The sequence below is a fragment of the Eublepharis macularius genome, chromosome 17 (genome assembly GCF_028583425.1).
Source record: "Eublepharis macularius isolate TG4126 chromosome 17, MPM_Emac_v1.0, whole genome shotgun sequence".
Taxonomy (NCBI): Eukaryota; Metazoa; Chordata; class Lepidosauria; order Squamata; family Eublepharidae; genus Eublepharis; species Eublepharis macularius.
Genome location: NC_072806.1, coordinates 27,397,923 through 27,416,780, shown reverse-complemented (window position 1 = coordinate 27,416,780; position 18,858 = coordinate 27,397,923). Strand labels below are relative to the sequence as shown.

Below are 18,858 nucleotides of genomic sequence, written 5' to 3'. Positions count from 1 at the left end.
CAGCCTTTAAGAAGAAGCCAACTTTATCTTCATAACACACTTCCCTTCACTGCTCGAACATTTCCGTTGCATGCAGCCACCCTCCCCGCCCCGCAAACTCACATACACACAGCACAGGCCCACACTCCCTCCCTAATGGTTCCATACATTTGCTTGTACACATACCAAGGACATCCTCTCCTCCCTCCATCTTAAGCGTGCACACACCTGAACAGCCGCTCTCAGCTCCAAAGTGTTTATTAGAATATTTATACAATCTATTGCAATTGATCAGCCACAAGGGCTATCCCTTTCCCCACCCCAGGTGAAGAATGAAAGCACGCTCTTCTCACTGCTTGCACCACTGGTATGTGAGTAAGTGGGCGGGGATGGACGCTCCAGCCCACCCTGGAATGACGATTTGGTCAGTGCGAGCAGAACGTGTGCCAAGGGCATCTCTCGGGGCACTGCTGGACAGGCAAGGATGAGACGGTCCTTCTGAGCTTTGCAGCTTAGTCCAAGCCCCACTTGGGCATTTCCCATATGACAGAAGCTTGGTGCCCGAGAGGTGTGGAGAGCGTGCCTTTTCGTGGACCGCAAGAACCCGACTTTCCCTCCCTCTGGCCACCCTAAGGTCACCTTTCAGGTAACAAACGCCCATCCCTAGTGCGCTCCCATTTCAAATTTTTTCCAGCTGGCCACACTTCCAGGGAGAAGAGCAACCAGGATGTGGAATGCTACATGTGTGTGTGTGGGGGGGGGAGAAGTCACAGGCCCCCTCCTTAGTGAGTTTCTCTGGGAAACACCCCTTGATCCCAAAGAGACTTAGGCACGTGAGGTGATGGGAGGATTCCGCCCCCGGGGCTGCCCAGCAGCCAGCTTATTAGGAATGGGTTCCACTGTTCTTAGAGGCTTTCGGGAACAGAAAGGACGCTTCAACAAAGTCCCCTGTTTCCCTCCTCCCTTCCCTCCTGCATGGGTGGGGAGTCCTGTTGGCCATAGGCTTTGCTACTGTCCCTCAAAGGAAATTCATCATACATGCTGAGTGGAGAAGGGCTAAGCCAGGAGGCGAACAGTCCCATTGTCCGAACCCAGAAGAAGGTGGCACTTGGTGGGAAGAACGGCCAGGCTGGTTAAAGTCCCCCGGAAGTTTTCAGAGCTGAGCTTGGTGATGCTAGCAGGCAAGGACTCCTGCAGCGAGTAGACGCCAATCTTGTTGGCCACGGTGCCGGCCACCACCTCATTGCCATAGAGGTCAAAGGCGTGAATCGGCTCAGAGACGGACTTGTAAGTCTGCAGCGGTTTCTGCTCCAACTCCTTCCAGATGGTCAACGAGTGGTCAGAGGAGGAACTGATGAGCGTGTTCCCCTCTGTGGCCTGTAGGGAAGGGAAAGCTACCATGAGCCAACACAGGCCTTAGGAGAACAGGTAGTGGGCGCCACCGCAAAAGGGCTGCCAGATACAGAACACGGGGGGAGGAGGAGGAGGAGGAGGATCCAAGCCAGGCAGTCTCTGATGGAAGAAGCTATTTCCACATGGGCACTCACTGATGCCTTCTGGCCTTTTCTGAAGCACCTCCTACTCCAGGGAGATGAAGGAAAGCCAAGACCGGCTTTTGGCTTGGGGCAGGGGGAAGCGAGCGGCTGCCAGGAGACAGTGGGGGCAACAGAGTCCGGCCACTAAATGGCCAACATGAAGGCCCGACGTGCAGGGTTAACTCACACAGGCTTTCTGCACTGGCCTTGGCTGGTCAGCCAGCCCCCTAACAGGAGGGGCAAAGTCCAAGCAAGCCGTGGGATTCCAGTCACGCCTGCGGCACAGGAGGGGCCTGCCTTGCCCAGCCGTTGGAAGGGATCCAGAAGCCACTGCTGCTTCACCCCACCCCACAGCAGCCAAGTCATGGGGGTGGGGAGTGCCACCTCTGCAGCACCTCCTGCCTGCTAGCTGGATGTAGGGCCTTGTTCTGAGCTTGCAGGCAATGGAGGAAACATAACAAGCTTGTGTTTGGTGCTGGGTGAAGGACGCAGCACCTTGCGGCTCCCAGAGGCAGGCAAACAGAGGAATATTCCTTAGAAAGGGGCCCTGCCCAGAGAAGCAGGGAAGCTGGCCAGCATGGAGTAGGAGGGACTGCCCCCCAGGCCGTTCCTCCCTTACCCCCGCACTGGAGCCTGTGTGCCCTTCCCTCCTCCTCCTAGCTATCCACGGGCTCGCTTTCTAAACAATCGCAGAGAAGCATCACAGGCTATGAAGCACCACTTGTGATGCAGGCAATTGGAGGTGGCCAGGCTTTGGAGGCTTTACCAAGTGTTGCTCAGACGTCTCTCAGACCACAAGGGCTAGAAACTTCTGCATGGAAGAGGCTGGAATTTGCAATGGCTTCTCTACGCAACCCACAGACATGTGGCCTAAGGCCCCTAAAGGGCTGGCTATGGCAATGCGATTCTCCAGGCCCAACAGCAGGTTCCCATTCTGGTGTTTGCGTTCAGCTCCTCCTCACCACAACAGGAAACTCTTGGCCTGAATTCCCAGCTGGGTGGAAAACCCCAAATGCCGGGATTTGTTTGTTAGGCAGGGGAGAGAAGGAAGGAAGGAGGACTCGGAGCCACAGGAAACCTGTCTCTCTGCAGAGCTCCATCCCAGAACCGACTTACAATGGCAGGGACCACAAAGATAACGATAAATACCAAACCCCAGGCCTTGCCCCAGAACCTCCTTCAGCCCCTAGATTTTGTGGGGGTTTGCCATTTGCACCCCCGATTCATTTTGAGGCAGGTTGGAGACCTTGGATCCTCACCCACGGAAGGGAGGGGAGATGATCCACACAAGCTCCTGCCACCAGCTCTTACCTTAATCTGCAAGATGTCTCCCTCATGCGCCGGCCACCCCCGCAAGATGAGGCCCGTCCTGGTGTCCAACAGCACCATAAAGCCAGAAGAAAAGCCAGCCACTATACTCCGCCCACTGGGGCTGACAGCCAGGCTACGGATGAGGCCAGCGTTTGCCCCCGTGGCCAGCCGGAATTCATGCTGCAGACAAGAAAGAAGGTGAAGAGTTCACGGTCGCAGCCAAAGAAGACATCGAACCCCGGGGCAGGTGACAACAGGGAGCAACAAGGCAGGTACCTGCAATCCTGGTTTCCGGTGGTCGATGAAACGCAAGACTGAATCTGCACTGGCCATGCTGACACTGCTGTAGGGCGGAGGCATGGCACTCACAGCTGTGATGGGCACTTTGCTGTCTGGCGCCTCAAAGGTGTGGATTAGTTTGCCTGCAAAAAGCAACAAGCGCCCCCCCCCCTTGAGGTTTGCATCTGGAGTGGGTTGCATCTGGGCACACATAAGAGCAGCCCCGCTCGGTCACACCAGAAGTCTAGCTAGGCCAGCATCCTGTTTCCTCCAGCAGCCAAGCCAGATGGCCCAGAAGGTCCATAAATGATGCCCCCCCCCCCCCAAACCAGCATTCAGAGGAAACTTCCCTCTAAAAGCATTCCAATTTATCATGGCAAAGAGCTTTGGACAGACCTGCCCTCCCTTTAATTTCCTCAGCCTTTTCAGTGGAGACTAAAGGGAACTACTTGTCTCAGGAGACAGATCCTCCTGGCCTCTGCTGGAAACAGAGTTCAGGTCTTGGCAGACCCAGGTCAGATCCAGCCAGGCAATTCCCACGTTCCTCTTTCACTTTGACCAGGATGAAGTAGGGATAAAAATCTGGACAGAGAGCAGCCTGCATGATGGGCATTCCTTTTGCCTGACCTCTTTCATTTCCACAGGAAGGGCTCGAGGTCACCGACTGAACTTGCCAGACAGGCTAGTGAAAAAGCTACCCAGTTTTGGGAACAAACGTCATTTGAATCTCACAATTACTCCACAAGTGATTCAGATTAGAATTTTTTGGTGCTCACAGAAGAGAAGCAATTTGTCCTTTGGGTCAAAGCAAACAGGAAATGAGAGAGCCAGCAGCCCAAGTCTCCTGAAACTATTTGGGGGGAAATCTCTCTTTTGCAAAGAGTGTTTGCAAGAGTGTTTGGGGGGGGCAATCTGTTTGGGCGGGCAATCAGTGGGAGGGCTTCTAGTGTCCCTTCCCCACTGGCAGGCCTCCTGATGACACCTGGTTTTTTGGCCAGTGTGTGACACAGAGTGTTGGACTGGATGGGCCGTTGGCCTGATCCAACATGGCTTCTCTTATGTTCTTATGAGTGGGAGGGGAGGTAATGCTTTGGTTACCACCATCTAAGGATCCTCCTGAACTAATGCTTGAGCTGCTCTTGAACTGAGTTGTACTGTGGTGTATATTTAGCAGCCTGGTAGCAACGGGGAAATTTTAGACCTGGGTTGCATTTTGATCCACGGTGGGGAGAGTTTTTAAGTGTGGTTTCACTCTGATGCTATGAGTCAAAACATATCTGCAAATGACTGCATATTGCAAATACGTGTTGTTCAAGAGACTTCCCTGTCCCAGCTTCATCAGTGACTGAGACCCGTCTCTCCCCAGGGAAGGGAAACAGCTCCATCCTTCGAGCTCACCTGAATGCCCGTCTCCCAGCCACAGACTTACCTGTGAAGGGGTCCCAGATATGGATGGTGCCATCACAGCTGACAACATGTTGTGGTGCATCCAGCATGCCAACGTAGAAGACCGACTTCTTGTGCTGGGCGTAAGTCAGGCGGGGACTGATCTCATGAGTGCCGTCACCCCTGTTGTACAGGGGCCACAGGCAGACGGTCTTGTCTTTGCTGCCACTCAGGAAGAAGTCCTCGCCACTCAGTGGGGCCATGCACTTGATGGCTCCCAGGTGGCCCACAAAACTCTGCAGCTTGATCTGGTGGAAGTGGAAGCGGGCATCGTGCTGGCTCACGCCAATCTCATACTGCCAATAGGCCAGCCAGTTTCCGCACAGCAGGTGGGCGCTGCGCGGCAGCTCCTGCTTCAGGGCGTGCTCCTCCCTGCCCCCTGAAGCGAAGCAATAGCTGTTGGGGCTGCCGGAGACATCCTGCTGGGCTTCCACGGGGATCTGGATGCGGTTGCCCACCAACACACTCCCAAACGTGCCCGAGTGCGTGTCCTCGCAAAGGCCGGAAAAGGGATCTGTGCCCAGAGTGCTGCGCTCCAAGGAAGCCATGCCTGGTACGGGCTCCTCGCTGCATGGGATGCTCGCCAGGTACAGACTCGCCAGGTGGCCGACCAGCACGTGGTTGGGGACGATGGTGTGAATAACGTCCCCTAGCCAGCAAGAGAGAGAGAGAGAGTTATAGGAGCAGATCCAGCAACTCAGATCACCTTCGTCTGGGGTTCTTGTCGGGCCAAGCACAGCCAGGCCAAGAAATTGAAGGCAGCTGAGGCGTGTGCCTGTTTCTCAGGGCCTTTTCAGCAAGCTGCAAGAATCACCCAGAGAAAGCTGCTACCGCTACTCCCTGCCAGGGGCTTAGCCCTACCCAGCATAACATTTGACAGTTTCTCCACCAAGGTTCAGAGGCAGAATGGAAGGCACATAATAGCCCGGAGGTGGTGTGTGTTTGTGTCGAGGAGGGAAGACTGTAAGTAGGTAAAGAAGAGGCAGTCACATCATACCTAGCAAGCAAGAGAAGGTCACGAAGGTGGAATAAGCCATCTCAGGGTTGAAGACTTTCTGCAGCTCCTCCAGAGCAGACGGGTCATGGGGCAGTTGCCTTGGCTGGACCACAGCAGGCTCCATAGGCACATCCTGGGCAGTAAGCAAGCCAGTCACCTACAAATGTCTGCTAATCTGGAGCCAGAGGGATGGGTTGGGGGCTGGATGAATCCTCCCTCCAGGAGGGGACACCCCTCTGGCCTTCAGCAGTCGTCATGAAAGGGGGCAATCGGAAGATGCAGCTTTGCCTGTGTTTTGGCCCAGCTGAACCTGCTGATGTTATTTTTGGGCACACCACTGAGTGGAAATGCACGTTACCAAGTACCTAGGGACGCTTCAATGCAAGATTTTATGTGTGGTCCTCAATTCACGTGCAGGCTGTGTCTTGCTCGGAGCACGTGCATGCCACTTTGTGTGACTGCATCTGCAAGTGAGTCCGGAGGGCAAAGCGCCAATTCAGCTCTGTTTCCACTGCATGAAGTACTGTCGGTTCCTTTGACTTGCCGATTTGCATTTCTTTAAGGTGTGAGAGAAGGAGCCCCGTGGCGCAGAGTGGTAAGCTGCAGTACTGCAGCCCAAGCTCTGCTCACGACCTGAGTTCGATCCCAGCGGAAGCTGGGTTCAGGTAGCCGGCTTAAGGTTGACTCAGCCTTCCATCCTTCTGAGGTTGGTAAAATGAGTACCCAGTTTCCAGGGGGAAGCCAATGGCAAACCACCCCGTAAAAAGTCTGCCAAGAAAACGTCGTGACGCAATGTCCCCCCATGGGTCAGTAATGACTCGGTGCTTGCACAGGGGACTACCTTTATCTTTATAAGGTGTGAGAAAGTGTCGAGATCTGCATTTCAATGAATGGATGTGAGGGAAACTGTGATTTTGGCAGTTCTAAGAGAATTTCCTTGTCAAAGATTACCTACAGGGGTAGCAAAGAAAAGCATAGCCAGAGCTATTCCTTTATAGAAATGTAATGCAACAATATGCACCCATTTCAAACCACATTGTTATCCGAAGGGAAACATGGAGAACACTGACACCTCATAATAAATGAGATACTAGCGGTCAAGGAGGAATTGGTAATGAATGCATGAATGTACTCACACGAAGAAAATGGAAGTGTGACTGTGTGAGCGAGTGCATGGGAAAGTGGAAGGGGAAACACGTGAAATGAGGTTCACTTGAGCATCCCTAGGTACTTAGTAATGTGTATTCCCATGATGAGAAGCGCAAGAGTCTCCCACATGAATGCTGCAATCCACAGTGAATTTGTCCCTAGCCCGCCTCCCCCCAGTGCATCCCATGACTCATATAGAAAGATGCACATGGGGCGCCATTGCTCCCGTAGAAGGAATCTTTTAGTCCTGCCATGTAGCCTCGCCTGGCTAGATGGCGAGCCAGTGACCGCCCTGCCCCAGATGCCACAAAGGGCTGAGAGTCCAGGCACCGGCACCCTCCCCTCAGCCCCGCCGACTCACCTGCTCTGACAGTGGCAACGAAAAGGCCTCGAAGAACATCTGGAGGGTGCTGCTCAGGTGCTGCTGCACCATTTCTGACCCGATCCGCAAAGCTACCAGCGCCACCAGGCTGATGGCCTTGATGCACAAGATGAGACGGGCCTGGGCCCCACTAGGAAAACTGAAGTGAGGAAATGACATGAGCCGCTGGCTTGCCTGGAAGCAGCCCAGGGTCCCCTGCCCCTACCTTTGCCCTGACATCCCCTCAGCGATGCAAGGCAGAACATTTGCCAAAGTGGAAATTTTTAATTGAGGATTTTCCAGTGCTTTTACATTTTCCCAAGGGAAATGTTCCATTTCTGAAATGAAATCCTGCCCTCAAGTAATAATTGACTTATGGTGACCCCTGGGGGGGGGGTTCATGGAAAGAGACTAACAGAGGTGTGTTACCATCGCCTGCCTTTGCAACCCTGGTCTTTGTTGGAGGTCTCCCATCCAATTACTAACCAAAGCCGACTCTGCTACGCTTCTGAGATCTGACGAAATCAGGCTCTCCTGGGCTATCCAGGTCAGGGAGTTCCATTTCTAAAGATTCGTTATTTCATTGTGCTGAAATCATACAGGCATCTATATGGTGACCCACCACTATGACTGTTACTGCAAGCCCCAGAAGAAAGGTCATATGCAGAGCTGCCCCCTGAAGAAATGGCCAGGAGGGACAGGAAACAAGGTGCTGGGAAATGCTCACATGGAAATAATTCATCACCTCAACAAAAGGGAGGTGCTACCACCTCGAAACTCACCTGATGGTCGGTGAGGTGAGGAAGCCGAGTACAGGAAGCAGGACTTCCTGGCTGATTTTGGGGAGGATGTCCATCAAGGTGGTGTCCGAGAGGTAGACTACGATCTTCTGGGTCAGCGTCACAGCAGCCAGGAGACCAGCTTCCTTGCGGCTGTTGAGCCGGCCAGCACCTGCCCCGGTGCTGGGGGTCACCTGAAGCCAAGACAGACACCTACATTTGTCCTTTCACCTACCACAAAATGATGTCAGACAGAAATGTGAAAAGCCAAATGCCAGCCACAAAACACGGAACTCCCAGTCCAAACAAACTCAAGGCCCGGCAGATCTCTGAGATGCAGAACAAGAGTACATCACTAGACGTCTGGATGCTCTGTGCTAGGGCCACAAGGATTTCCTGGGAGACGACACTTAGAAAGGGGATCAGAGGTCAACATCTCTCTTGGCCTCTTGTGTTGATTGTCACAAGAAGTCTGTGGCTTTTGCTGGCAAGTTCTACAGACAGACACTTTCCCCTGCCACACTGCCCCCCCCCCCCGTCAACTTGGCCATATCCTTCAGTTCATTGTGTACTTTTTTTGCTCCTATTTTTAGAAATGATGTAAAGCAAGAAAGAAAACAGGGGACTTTTTAAAAAGAGGAAACCCATACCCTGATTCCTGAACTCTGTATGTGTCATTTGACTATCACCACCGCTGACTCACTCTTGTCATTCCCAGAATGCCTCCTTCCACCACAGGCTACAGGGCCGTTTCCTCTCCCTGAGAGCCCTCAACTTCAGCCAGATGCCCAAACACAGCTCTCCCGCTGAATATGAGGCAGCTTCACTTTCAGCAGAAGCCCCCCAGAAAATTCAACAGGAGGAAATGAAAGTCCTCACCCGACCACAACTTTCAGAGACACAACAGGAGAGAGATCTGTTGCATACAAAGGGCAATGATTGTTGTTCAATGGTAATTTTGCACACAAAATAGGCAAGGCATTGTACTCCAGAGGATACAGTCAGTCCCTCAAAGCAAAATCAAAAAGAGTCCAGTAGCACCTTTAAGACTAACCAACTTTATTGTAGCATAAGCTTTCGAGAATCACAGTTCTCTTCGTCAGATGCTTATGCTACAATAAAGTTGGTTAGTCTTAAAGGTGCTAGTGGACTCTTTTTGATTTTGCTACTACAGACTAACACGGCTAACTCCTCTGTCCCTCAAAGCAGAGGCTGCATACTAGCAATTCTTTTTATAAGAATTTCTAAATACTGGCTGTGCTGTGCCCTGGAGAAGAGTTGGGTCCAAGCCTCAATTCTGAACAGTCAACCCTTCTGGTTTTAAACTGGCATCTACTGTTTCCTTCATGCCTGCTATCGGAACACTCCTTAGCAATGCTCTCAGGCATCCAAGCAGGTCCTTGCAACCATAGAAAGAGACGAAAATTCTTGAGTTTTGCTTTTTAACAAACTGTAGCACAGTGGTTAAGTGGTTGTGCTACAAATCAGCACTCTGCTGGTTTGAATCCCACTACTGCCATGAGCTCAGTAGGTGGCCTTTGGTCTGCCACTCCTTTCAGCCCCAGCTGTATTGTGGGGATAATAATAACACAGACCTTGTTCACCACTCATCTGTCCAGAAGGGTCGTATATAAGCACAGTTATTATTGTGCATACTCAGAACAATTCCCACAGTAAAGAACAGAGACTGCTCCAAAATGGCCCCAGAGCCAAGGGCTATTTGAATATCACAGATCCAGGAATAAGGCAAGGAGCAGGAGGACAAAATAATAGGAGAAAAGATGGAAGGGGACAGATCTCCCTTAGCTTGTTGGTTGCAGGCTGGATAAGATACTGACCAGGTAGCTGAGATACGGTAGGTAGAGGTAGGTAAGGACAGGCTCTCCATACAGGTGTGCTATGTGCACCAGACAAGCCAGCACCGGCTTAGATACAACATCCCCCAGCACAGGTCGCTTCTGGTAAATGCTCCCGGCGCTCAGAGGACGGATCTCTTCTGTGCCAGACACAAATTGCTGCCTGTGGGGACCTGTCGAGGAGAAAGAGCCCAGCTGGGAAGCAGAAGGCAGCGGCACCCTCACCTCCTGCCCCACAGATCTTCCCCCTCCCGCCCCAGAAACAGATGTCCCCCTTACCCATGTAGCAAGAGGTCAGCAGGCGCAGAAGGTTCCTGGCAATGTAGCGGCAGGTTGTGGTGGGGCCCAGCTTGGCCGAGAGCCATTTCACCGTTTTGCTGGCTGTGTCTTGGAGCCGAGAAAGAGGAACGGAGTTGAGTCAGCCAACACCCCAGCCACATTTTTTACTTATTTATTTAAAACATACATATGCTGTCTTTCTACCTAAACAGGGTGGCAGCGAACTTTATAACATTTAAAACCATTTAAATTTAAAACATTTAAGATAGTATTAAAACAATGCAATAACACACAGAAAAGGATACAACACAAAGAACAAGGAGGCGGCCAGTAACAGTTATTGGCCTATCAGGCCCTCCCTATTGGCCTTGGCCTAACACTCCTTCCAGACTCACTTCCACCCCCACTTCAACCAATAGCTCCTTTAAGGAAAATGGCAGGTGAAACTAGCCGGTCACAGAAGAGTAGCCAAGGTGGCCGTGGCTCCTGAAATGAGGCCAGTTCCTGTCACCAGGCACAGCTCGGCTGATAGGCCTCAGAAGCTTCCTGCCGCAAGAGAAGGAAGGCCTCATCTTCCAGCTCTGGCCACAATAAGCCAGCAAGGCCTTCAGGGGCTGCAGTGGCATGAGCGTAAACAGAGGAGGGGCAGCTGCCAAGGCCCAGGGTATGTGGCAGGGCCTGCTATCACTGACCTCTGGCCTGCTGGCTCTTCCCCCCCATTGGTTTAGTGCTTTATCACCCACCCTCCCAGCCACATGCGCTGCCTAGCATTACAGCCTTGTGGAAGGGTATGTAGGTACCACAGAGTGGTAGAGCTTTCGGTGGTGACAGCGGTGGTGCTCCCAGCCATACTTTATGTAGCATCATTGGAGAAGGTGTATTGGAGAGCTTGGGGCAAAGGAAGCCTATGTTATGCCAATATAGATTAAAATCATATGCCAATAATCAATACTGAACAATACTAGGCCTAGCTTCTATACTCTCTAGATGAACTTTTAAACTTTACATGAACTTTCAGTGTATTTTTCTATGTGTAAGGTAATTCAACAGGTGTGCTTTCATCCTTTGACAATTAATTAAAATAGTGGACTCTACCGAGATTGATGTTCTTCTATCAGAGATTCAACCAATGGTGATCGCCCAACTTAACTTTTCTTGACACTTGTTAGAGATTTGTAGTTTTGTTGTGCAGTTCTGACTATGACATAATTTTTTAACTAATTGGAAGGCTGTACTATGAAATTATGAATATTCAGTGAAGTGTCAAACCAATCAATATTTGTTTGTGCTATCATGTGAATAGACCCTAAATATTTGCATATGATTAGGTATATCATTGCAAACACAGAAAGAATAAACAGGGTACTGATGGAAGAGATCTCTTGAGAGAATCTAGGTGAGAAGTTATTTCTACCTATGTATTTCATAGAAACTTTGAGCAATGTTAAACTTAGGATTTATTGAGAAATGTTAGTGAACTTATTTCTTATTGCCTTTCTATGTTCTGTTGTTATAGGATTCATATTAATAGCCATTTATATTTTGATTGCTTGCTTCATTAAAAAACTAGGGTGTATTTTCAATAAAGTGAAATAAACTCTAGATAGGTGTCTGTGTGTTTGATGGGGAGTTGCAAAGCAATATTGAACCCTATATAAATAAATGTACTGATAAACAGCTGGTTCAAAGAACTTATCTGTTTGACAGGTCTAAAGACTAACTGCTTTCGGCTTCCCCGGAGAGAGATCCATCTTTCTCTTGGCAAGTTGAAACTTGGTTTTAGACACGGGCAACTGTCCCGTTACACCTACATGCAGGTGCATCTGTGGGAAGTACCAGTGAGGAGGGGGCTAGTGGTGGGCAGGGGAGGGGGCCTCTCAAAACCTGGAACCGGCCCTTCTACAGCAGCACGGGCCCACTCAGCCCATCTATTTATTTCATACACCTGTGGTTAATGGAAGTTTGAGGCTGCTGGACTCAAGATCTTATAAAAAGGAAAAAAGGTCCAGAGCAGGACGACACAAATCGTGATTCCTAACCTGGACTCATGCCCTGACCTGGATGGTCCAGGTTAGCCTGATCTTGTCAGCTCTCAGAAGCTAAGCAGGGTCGGCCTTGGTTAGTAATTGGATGGGAGACCTCCAAAAAAAACCAGGGTTGCAGAGGCAGGCAGTGGCAAACCACCTCTATTAGTCTCTTGCCAGGAAAAGCCTGCCAGGGATTGCCATAAATCAGCTATGACTTGAGGGCACTCTCTACTCCAACCTGGACTCAAAGCGGCAGGGAGTAGACAGCCCCCCCCTTCATTTTCTCAATCGCAGGCATGAGCAATCACAGGACATTTACTGACACACACACCCTCGCACCCCAGTTGCCATCTGAGACCTGCAGGCTCTAGCCTATATTATGCTGCCTCTGACAAATATTTATTGGGGCGGGGGGGGGGGGGTTGGTTCTGAATCCCCAAGAGTTGGCTAGTTTTGCAAAACGAAGTTTCACCATTTAGATTCCAATTTCAGAACATAGTATCAGGTGGGCAATCGCGTTGGTCTGCAGTAGAAGAGCAAGATTCGGGTCCAGCAGCACCTTAAAGACTAACGAGATTTTGAGGGCATCGAGCTTTCAAAAGTCAAAGCTCCCTTCCTCAGATACTACTGTATACTACTTTGAATCTGTTGAAGGGAGCTTTGACGCCTGAAGGCTGATAACCCTGGAAATTCTCAGCCATTTAAGGTGCTACTGGACTCGAATCTTGCAATTCCAGAACAATAATATCTGAGCAAAGTGTTTAGTTTTAGTACTACAGAAAGTATTCTCCAAAGGATGGGGGCCGCTCACCCAGCAAGATTGTCTGCTCCTTATCTCCATCATGGTCAGGCATGTCCTGTTCAGACCCATCTTCCTCCTCCTCCTCCTCCTCCTCCTCTTCAGCTAGGCTGGCTTCCAAAGGCACATTGCCAGGCACAGGCACTACCAGCTCGTCTGTGGCCAGGGGGGCATCATCTTGGTCTTCTTCCCTGTCCCGCTGACCTTGCTCTTCCTCTTCTTCACTGTGCTTCAGATCTTGGCTGCTGTCAAGAGACTCAAGGCTGGCCTTGTCTTTCAGGGACTCCCCATCAGCAGCTGGCCGATCCTCTCCCAAGGACACCTCGCTGGCACTGCTCTTATCGCTCAGGTGCCCCAGGCTCAGGGACTCCGGCTCCTGCAAGTTCTCTGCCACATACAGGCCGTTCTGGAACTCTTCGCTCTCCGGCAGGTAACCCTGGTCATGCAAGCTGACACCAGACATGTAGTCCAGCAGCTCCAGCACCCCCGAGCCCCGTTCCGCATCGGCCTTGATCTCCTCCCCAAAGGAGCCTGGCCCGGGGCTGCCCTCCCCGCTCTCATCGTCCTCAGCGGTGCCCAGCAGCAAAGCCCTGTCGTCCTCTGGGGCAGAACCCTCTGCCCCCACCAGAACCTGCAGGATGTGGGGCAGCAGATGGGAAAGGAACAACTGCAGCCCCAGGCGTATCATCAGCTGGGCGACGAAGCAGTCGGCATACAGGTAGAAGCGTCCGTGCAGACTGCCGGGGCTCTCGTAGGCAGCGATCAAGAGCTTCAGCAGGTACTTGTGGGAGTTCTTGGGGCCCAAGGCCTTGGCAATGGGCTCGAAGAGATACCAAGCTGCGTGGACCGCCGTCTTCTCTTCAGACATCAGCGCCAGCACAAAGGGCAGCAAGATCTCCAAACCCTCCGGGGTGTTGTCCCGCAGCACACTCTCCAGCTGTTGCCACAGCTGGAAAACAAGCTCCCGCCCTTGCCCGGCATCCTCAGCCTTCCTGGACAGGTAAGTGAAGATGAACTTGTGCAGAGATGGGAAATAGGGTGGAAAGGGCAGGACTGCCCCAAAGGGGCTCAGCAGCTGAGAAGGGCAGGGGGGCGGAAGGCCTTGCCAGACAGGCTCATAGGCAAACAGCCGGCTCTTCCCCGAGCTCACCAGCTCCCCCGAAAGCTGGATGTCCGGGATGCTCAGCCGCAGCAACGTTTCCAGCAGATGCTGAAGCGGAGCTGGGATCTCTTTGGGGTGATACTGGCAAAGCCTCCGGGCCATCTGGAAGCGTTCCTGCAGCGTCTCGCCTGGCTTCATGGCCCGCAGCTTGGATGCAAAGATGATCTCAGCCACCAGGACCCCCAGGGCCTGCATGTCCCTTTGGAACAGAGCTGAGAGCCCCAGGGGCAGCTCAGGTAGGGGCTGCTCCAGCTCAGCCAGTTTGCCATGCAACCCCTTCAGGACAAAAGCATCCAACCGCTCCAACTCCTCCAAGGCCTGCAGCGGGTTGCAACCCTCTGGGAGCGCGATCTTCACCTCCGCCCCTTCCACCTGCACGGGAGGCTTGGCCCTCCGGCCAGGATGCTTGCTGTCTGCAGGGGTCCCAGAAGGCTGTGCAGGAGGCGCACTCAGAGCAGGCGGCTCCACACCTCTGCCCACTACAGGAATGGCTTCCAGGGCTTCAGCTCCTTGCTCCACCTCCAAGAAAAGGCCCCCAGCATTGTCGGCCAACTTAAGGTCTTCCAGCACTCTGGTCTCCTGCACAGGGGGGATGAGGGGCTTCACAGCCAGAGGGGCTTCAGCGGGAAGGAGCAGAGGCCCTGCCAAGCGCCTGGGATGGGGCTGGTTGAAGAGCTGCACTACCCCATAGCTGGTCAAGTGGGTGTGGTTGTCCACCAGATGAAGGCAGACATTCTTCTCCCTGACTGCATCTTTCCCCATCAGCTTGTAGCCAAAGGTAAGGTCAATCCAGTGGTGGAGATCCTGCGACACCTCCCAGCCCTCCAGCAGAGCTCGGTGGGCCACCACAAATTCCTCGCAGGAGCCACACCAAGCCGGCACTTCCAGGTCCAACATATCTGGATGGATGGACTTGAAGATGGTGGAGTCTGAGTAGAATTCGGGGATACATTCGTCCGGGGTCCAGCCCTGCATGCGTTCCATATTTGCCGGGTACTCATTAGGCTCCCACTGGGACCTCACGTGGGAACACAGCACGGCTTTGGGAGTCCGTCGGGCTGTGTAGACATAATAGGTGATATCTGACAGGACATCTGATATGTGGTGAGGTACATGGGGCTGCTCCCCACCCAGGCCACCTCCAGCCACAAAAGCCTGCTTGGTCATCTCATAGGTGAAGTCGAGCTGCTTGTCTCCTTTGTTGAGGCGGAACTTGGATTTCCGCAGATCCCGGAACTTGCCGTTTTTGGTGGTGAAATCCACCACCCACGGGAGAACAGGATGGTAATTGGGGTCTCCCACCCGCCGCCCAGCCAAGCGGTTCAGGTGCATGAGATAGTCAAAGTTGCTAAGCCGGCCATTCACCCAGTCCAGAACAAGACTGCCAAGTCCTTCCTGGGGTGCTGTCCCCACTGCTGCTTTCTCGGCAGAGCTGCCTGCCACCGAGTCCCCTCCTGCACTGCCTCTTGCAGCTTCCTCCTCCTCCTCCTCCTCTTGCTCGTAATCCTGCAGGTGAACCCGTAGTTGAGCACACAGCTTTTCATCCACAGCTACTTCCTGCAAGGTGAAGGCCCCACATGCCAGCCCGGCCCCATGGCATGCTTGCATGGCCTGCAGAATCTGGAAAAGGATGAAAAGGAGCTTGGCGTGGCTGTTGGAGAGTTTGGCAGGACTGAAGGTGACAATGTCATGCAGGGAGTACTGCACGTACGGGAAGAGCACGTAGAGCATCTCTGAGGATTCCAACAGAGCTTCTGCGGGGAGGAGACTGGGACAGGGACGTTGGCCCCTGCTGGGTGAGATCCACTCTTTCGCAGGAGAGGTGCAGGACGTTCCCTTTCCCACTTGCACTATGGGGCAGCTATACAACTTCTGAAGGGCGTTGCGGAGCACCTCCAAGACCGGGGCTATGGGTGGGTCGTGGGCACGGTGGTAGGGCTGCACATATAAGCGGTGGGCTTGGGCCCACAAGTTCCGGTAGTTCTGCGAAGCCACATTCCTCATGAACCTGTGGAGCGTCTCTGGCCGGCCCTTGGGATCGCTCTGTGTGCCGTGTGTTGTGGCCAGCGGGTAGCACAGCCGGTCTTTCCTGAGACCATGGATCTCCACCCTAGTCCAGCCAGAGGGCAACTTCTGCACAGAGCGCTGGAAACACGTGCGCACTTCCGCCTCACTGAGGCCATCCGGACGTGGACACACGCTGGGGAGCGTCCCCCGCTCCTTCACGCTCACTAGCCACTTGGTCGGCACCAAAGCAACAACGTGTGTGCCCTCCGGGGCTGCAGCCAACTGGCTGCGGTCGATGTTCAAGTCTTTCTCCACGTGCTTCAGGAGGCGGCTCTCCATGGTGGGGGTGGCTTCACACCATGCCCTGCAGGAAACACAAGAGAGCCAGAGGTCAATGAGGACACACTCAGGGGAGACTGGCCCCTCCCCACCTTTCAGGCTTAGGCAGGTGGAGGTTGGGGCCAGGGCCTTTTCTGTGGCTGCTTCCCACTTAGGAAACTCCCTCCCCACGGATTCAAGTAGCATGTAACAGATTAGGTTTTCTGCACCAAGTTCAAACATCATGTATTCCCCTAAGCCTTTGACTGAGATGTAGTATTTGTTGCCAGCTGTTGATTCCAGCTCCCCTACAACCCACCTCCCCATTCCCCTCTGCCCTTCAGCCAGAGCTGTGAGGGCACACAGTTAGGGATAAGGCCCTGAACTCAGCATCCAAAGGGCTTGGACTTTTTGCAAAAAACAAGCTTCTAGCCCTCACCAGAGAGAAAGGGTTCCAGGGCCTTGATCAGAACAGAACCAGAATTATGGGGAAGAACAAGTGTTGCTCCTGTTCTGACTTTTTGTCTGCAGCTCCAATTGGACTCAAAACATTTTATTTTATTTACTTTATGCATTTACTTCCCCAATGGGGACCTTAAGTGGCTTAAACCATTCTCCCTTATCTCACAACAACCCAGAGAGGTAGGTTAGGTTGAGAGCACGTGGCTGGTCACCCTGCAAACTTCCATGGCATAGTGGGGATTCGAACCTGGGTCTCCCAGCTCCTTGTCCAACACAATCCACTACACTGCTCCAGCTTCCTGAGCCTTTGTGAAGCCGCAACAAAACACACCATGCAGCCTCTTACCCAGGACATAATTCTGTCTCATTTCTATCCTTCCCTTCCTGCAGAGAGCTCAGGGCAGCATGTTTGTCTCTGCCTTCTTCCATTTTGTCCTCACATCGACCCTGTAAGGTAGGCTAGGCTGACCAAGACCCAAGTCACCCAGGGAGCAGCATGGCTGAGCCAGGGTTCGAATCTGGTTCCCCCTGCCTTAGCCCATCCACTAACCCATAAAAGTTTACACCCGGAGCTGCCCCGAAGCCTTGCTCGGTGGCTTGCAAAGAATTCCCCCTCGCTCGGGGCAGAAGATTCAGCGCTCAGCAGGGACGGGAATGGCACTCTGTGCATGTACAAAGCCCAGCAATCTCTGGCGAGACTAAGCTTGGGAGCCCAGGTGGATGAAAGGGGCGTCGGGGAGGGAGCTACGATAACCAACGGAGAGTAGCGCAACAGGGAGGGCGGCTGCGCCAAGCCAAGCGGTGCCAAGAGGGCAGCGGGGCCCGAGGCTTCCTCCTCCCAGCCCCCGGCCCAGTCTCTCACCGGCTTACAGGCAGGGGCCACTCTGCACGCGCTCAGAGGGCGAGGCGCCCCGGAGCGTCTTCTGGGCGGGCTGCGGCGGCGGGCACCCCGGCCATGTTGAATCAGCTGATGCCGCCGGTCACGTGGCGCCGCTTCCCGGGAAAGACACAAACGCCACGTGGCTGGGAGGGGGCGGAGTGGATCCCTCCACCCCCAGCCGGGAGGGGATCGCCGCCGCCGGGCTGCGCCTCTCTTGGGCGGCGACGCTTTCTCCTCCGGCTCCGACCCCAAGACGCGTGGATGCGCCGGGGCCGGGCTCCCTCCGGGCGGTGTGGACACCTCATTGCGTCCCGACGCAGCGCCGAAGCTTTGCCACGGTTCAGCCGTGGCTCGCAGGCCGTGCGGGACGAATGGCGACCCTTTAGTCGGGAGCTTTGGGGGCAGGACGCCGGGGTCCAAGTGCCGGCCCTCTGCTTCCGTGCGCGGCGGACTCTCGCCATTGATCTGAACACGTGCGAGGCGTCTTTCTGTCTCGCCCCCTCGATCGCTCACTCCCCCCTTTGGCTGTCATTGAAAAGACGCGGGGAGGGGGAGCGCTGAAGTGCAACTGGAAACAGCACCCGCTGCCCTTGACGCTTAAAGTGCTGTTAAGGCGCAGACGACTTATTGCGCCCCCTCGTGGGGTTTTCGAGGCGATCAGAGGTGGTTTGCTATTGCCTGCCTCTGCCTAGCGACCTGGTCTTCCTTGGTGGTTTCCCATCCAAGTATTAACCGGGGCCGACCGTGCTTACACGGTGGTTAAGAAAATGCCTCCCTGGTCTTAGGAAGAGCAGACCCATCCCTTCTTATTCAGTCTGGTCCAGGCATTGAAAGCGGGCTCCAGGACTGAGCTGTGGCACAATTTGAACTCTGGGGTTGAGCAATTAGTCCCACATGTTCTTCTCATTACAGATAAGCATGTGAGGAATGACTGTTTGGTGCCAGTGGGAGACTCCCATTGTTTCTGCCCCCTATTCCTTAACAGAGTTTCTCTTGGCGGATGCCCAAGAGAGCATCACAGTTTGTTCTGCTTATTTTGCTGTTGTCAGGCAGGCTGCGACCGAAAACAGCCCTTGAATTGCCTGGCTTGAGTCCTGCACTTGGTTCCGCACATGGCTAGGTTCACAGCATTCTTTCCCCAAAGCCCAGTCACTTATTCCATTGACTGCTTTCTCATTCGAGATGACTGATGTCCCTCTTTGAGAAGACTAGAAGTGGCTCTCCCTTCATCC

The 18,858-nt window shown here is 53.3% G+C and overlaps 1 protein-coding gene across 1 annotated transcript; it reads right to left on the bottom strand.

Moving 5' to 3' along the window:
* Positions 1-221: 221 nt before the first annotated feature.
* Positions 222-17,689, bottom strand: WDR81 (WD repeat domain 81). Its single transcript, XM_055001950.1, has 11 exons — positions 17,609-17,689; positions 12,810-16,330; positions 9,972-10,079; positions 9,675-9,865; positions 7,840-8,030; positions 7,058-7,217; positions 5,548-5,680; positions 4,534-5,199; positions 3,102-3,247; positions 2,826-3,005; positions 222-1,356 (listed from the first exon to the last, which is right to left on the bottom strand). Exons 2-11 carry the CDS (start codon positions 16,303-16,305, stop codon positions 1,036-1,038), a joined length of 5,592 nt encoding a protein of 1,863 aa, XP_054857925.1. The 5' UTR covers positions 16,306-16,330; positions 17,609-17,689; the 3' UTR covers positions 222-1,035.
* Between the last annotated feature and the right edge of the window lie 1,169 nt (positions 17,690-18,858).

Coding starts and splice junctions, on each gene's coding strand:
- WDR81 (XM_055001950.1), bottom strand. CDS start 16,305: ATGGAGAGCCGCCTCCTGAAGCACGTGGAGAAAGACTTGAACATCGAC. Junction 10,080..12,809: donor GGAGCAGACAATCTTGCTGG/GTGAGCGGCCCC, acceptor CTCGGCTCCAAG/ACACAGCCAGCAAAACGGTG. Junction 8,031..9,674: donor TACCGTATCTCAGCTACCTG/GTCAGTATCTTA, acceptor TCTTGGCTTCAG/GTGACCCCCAGCACCGGGGC.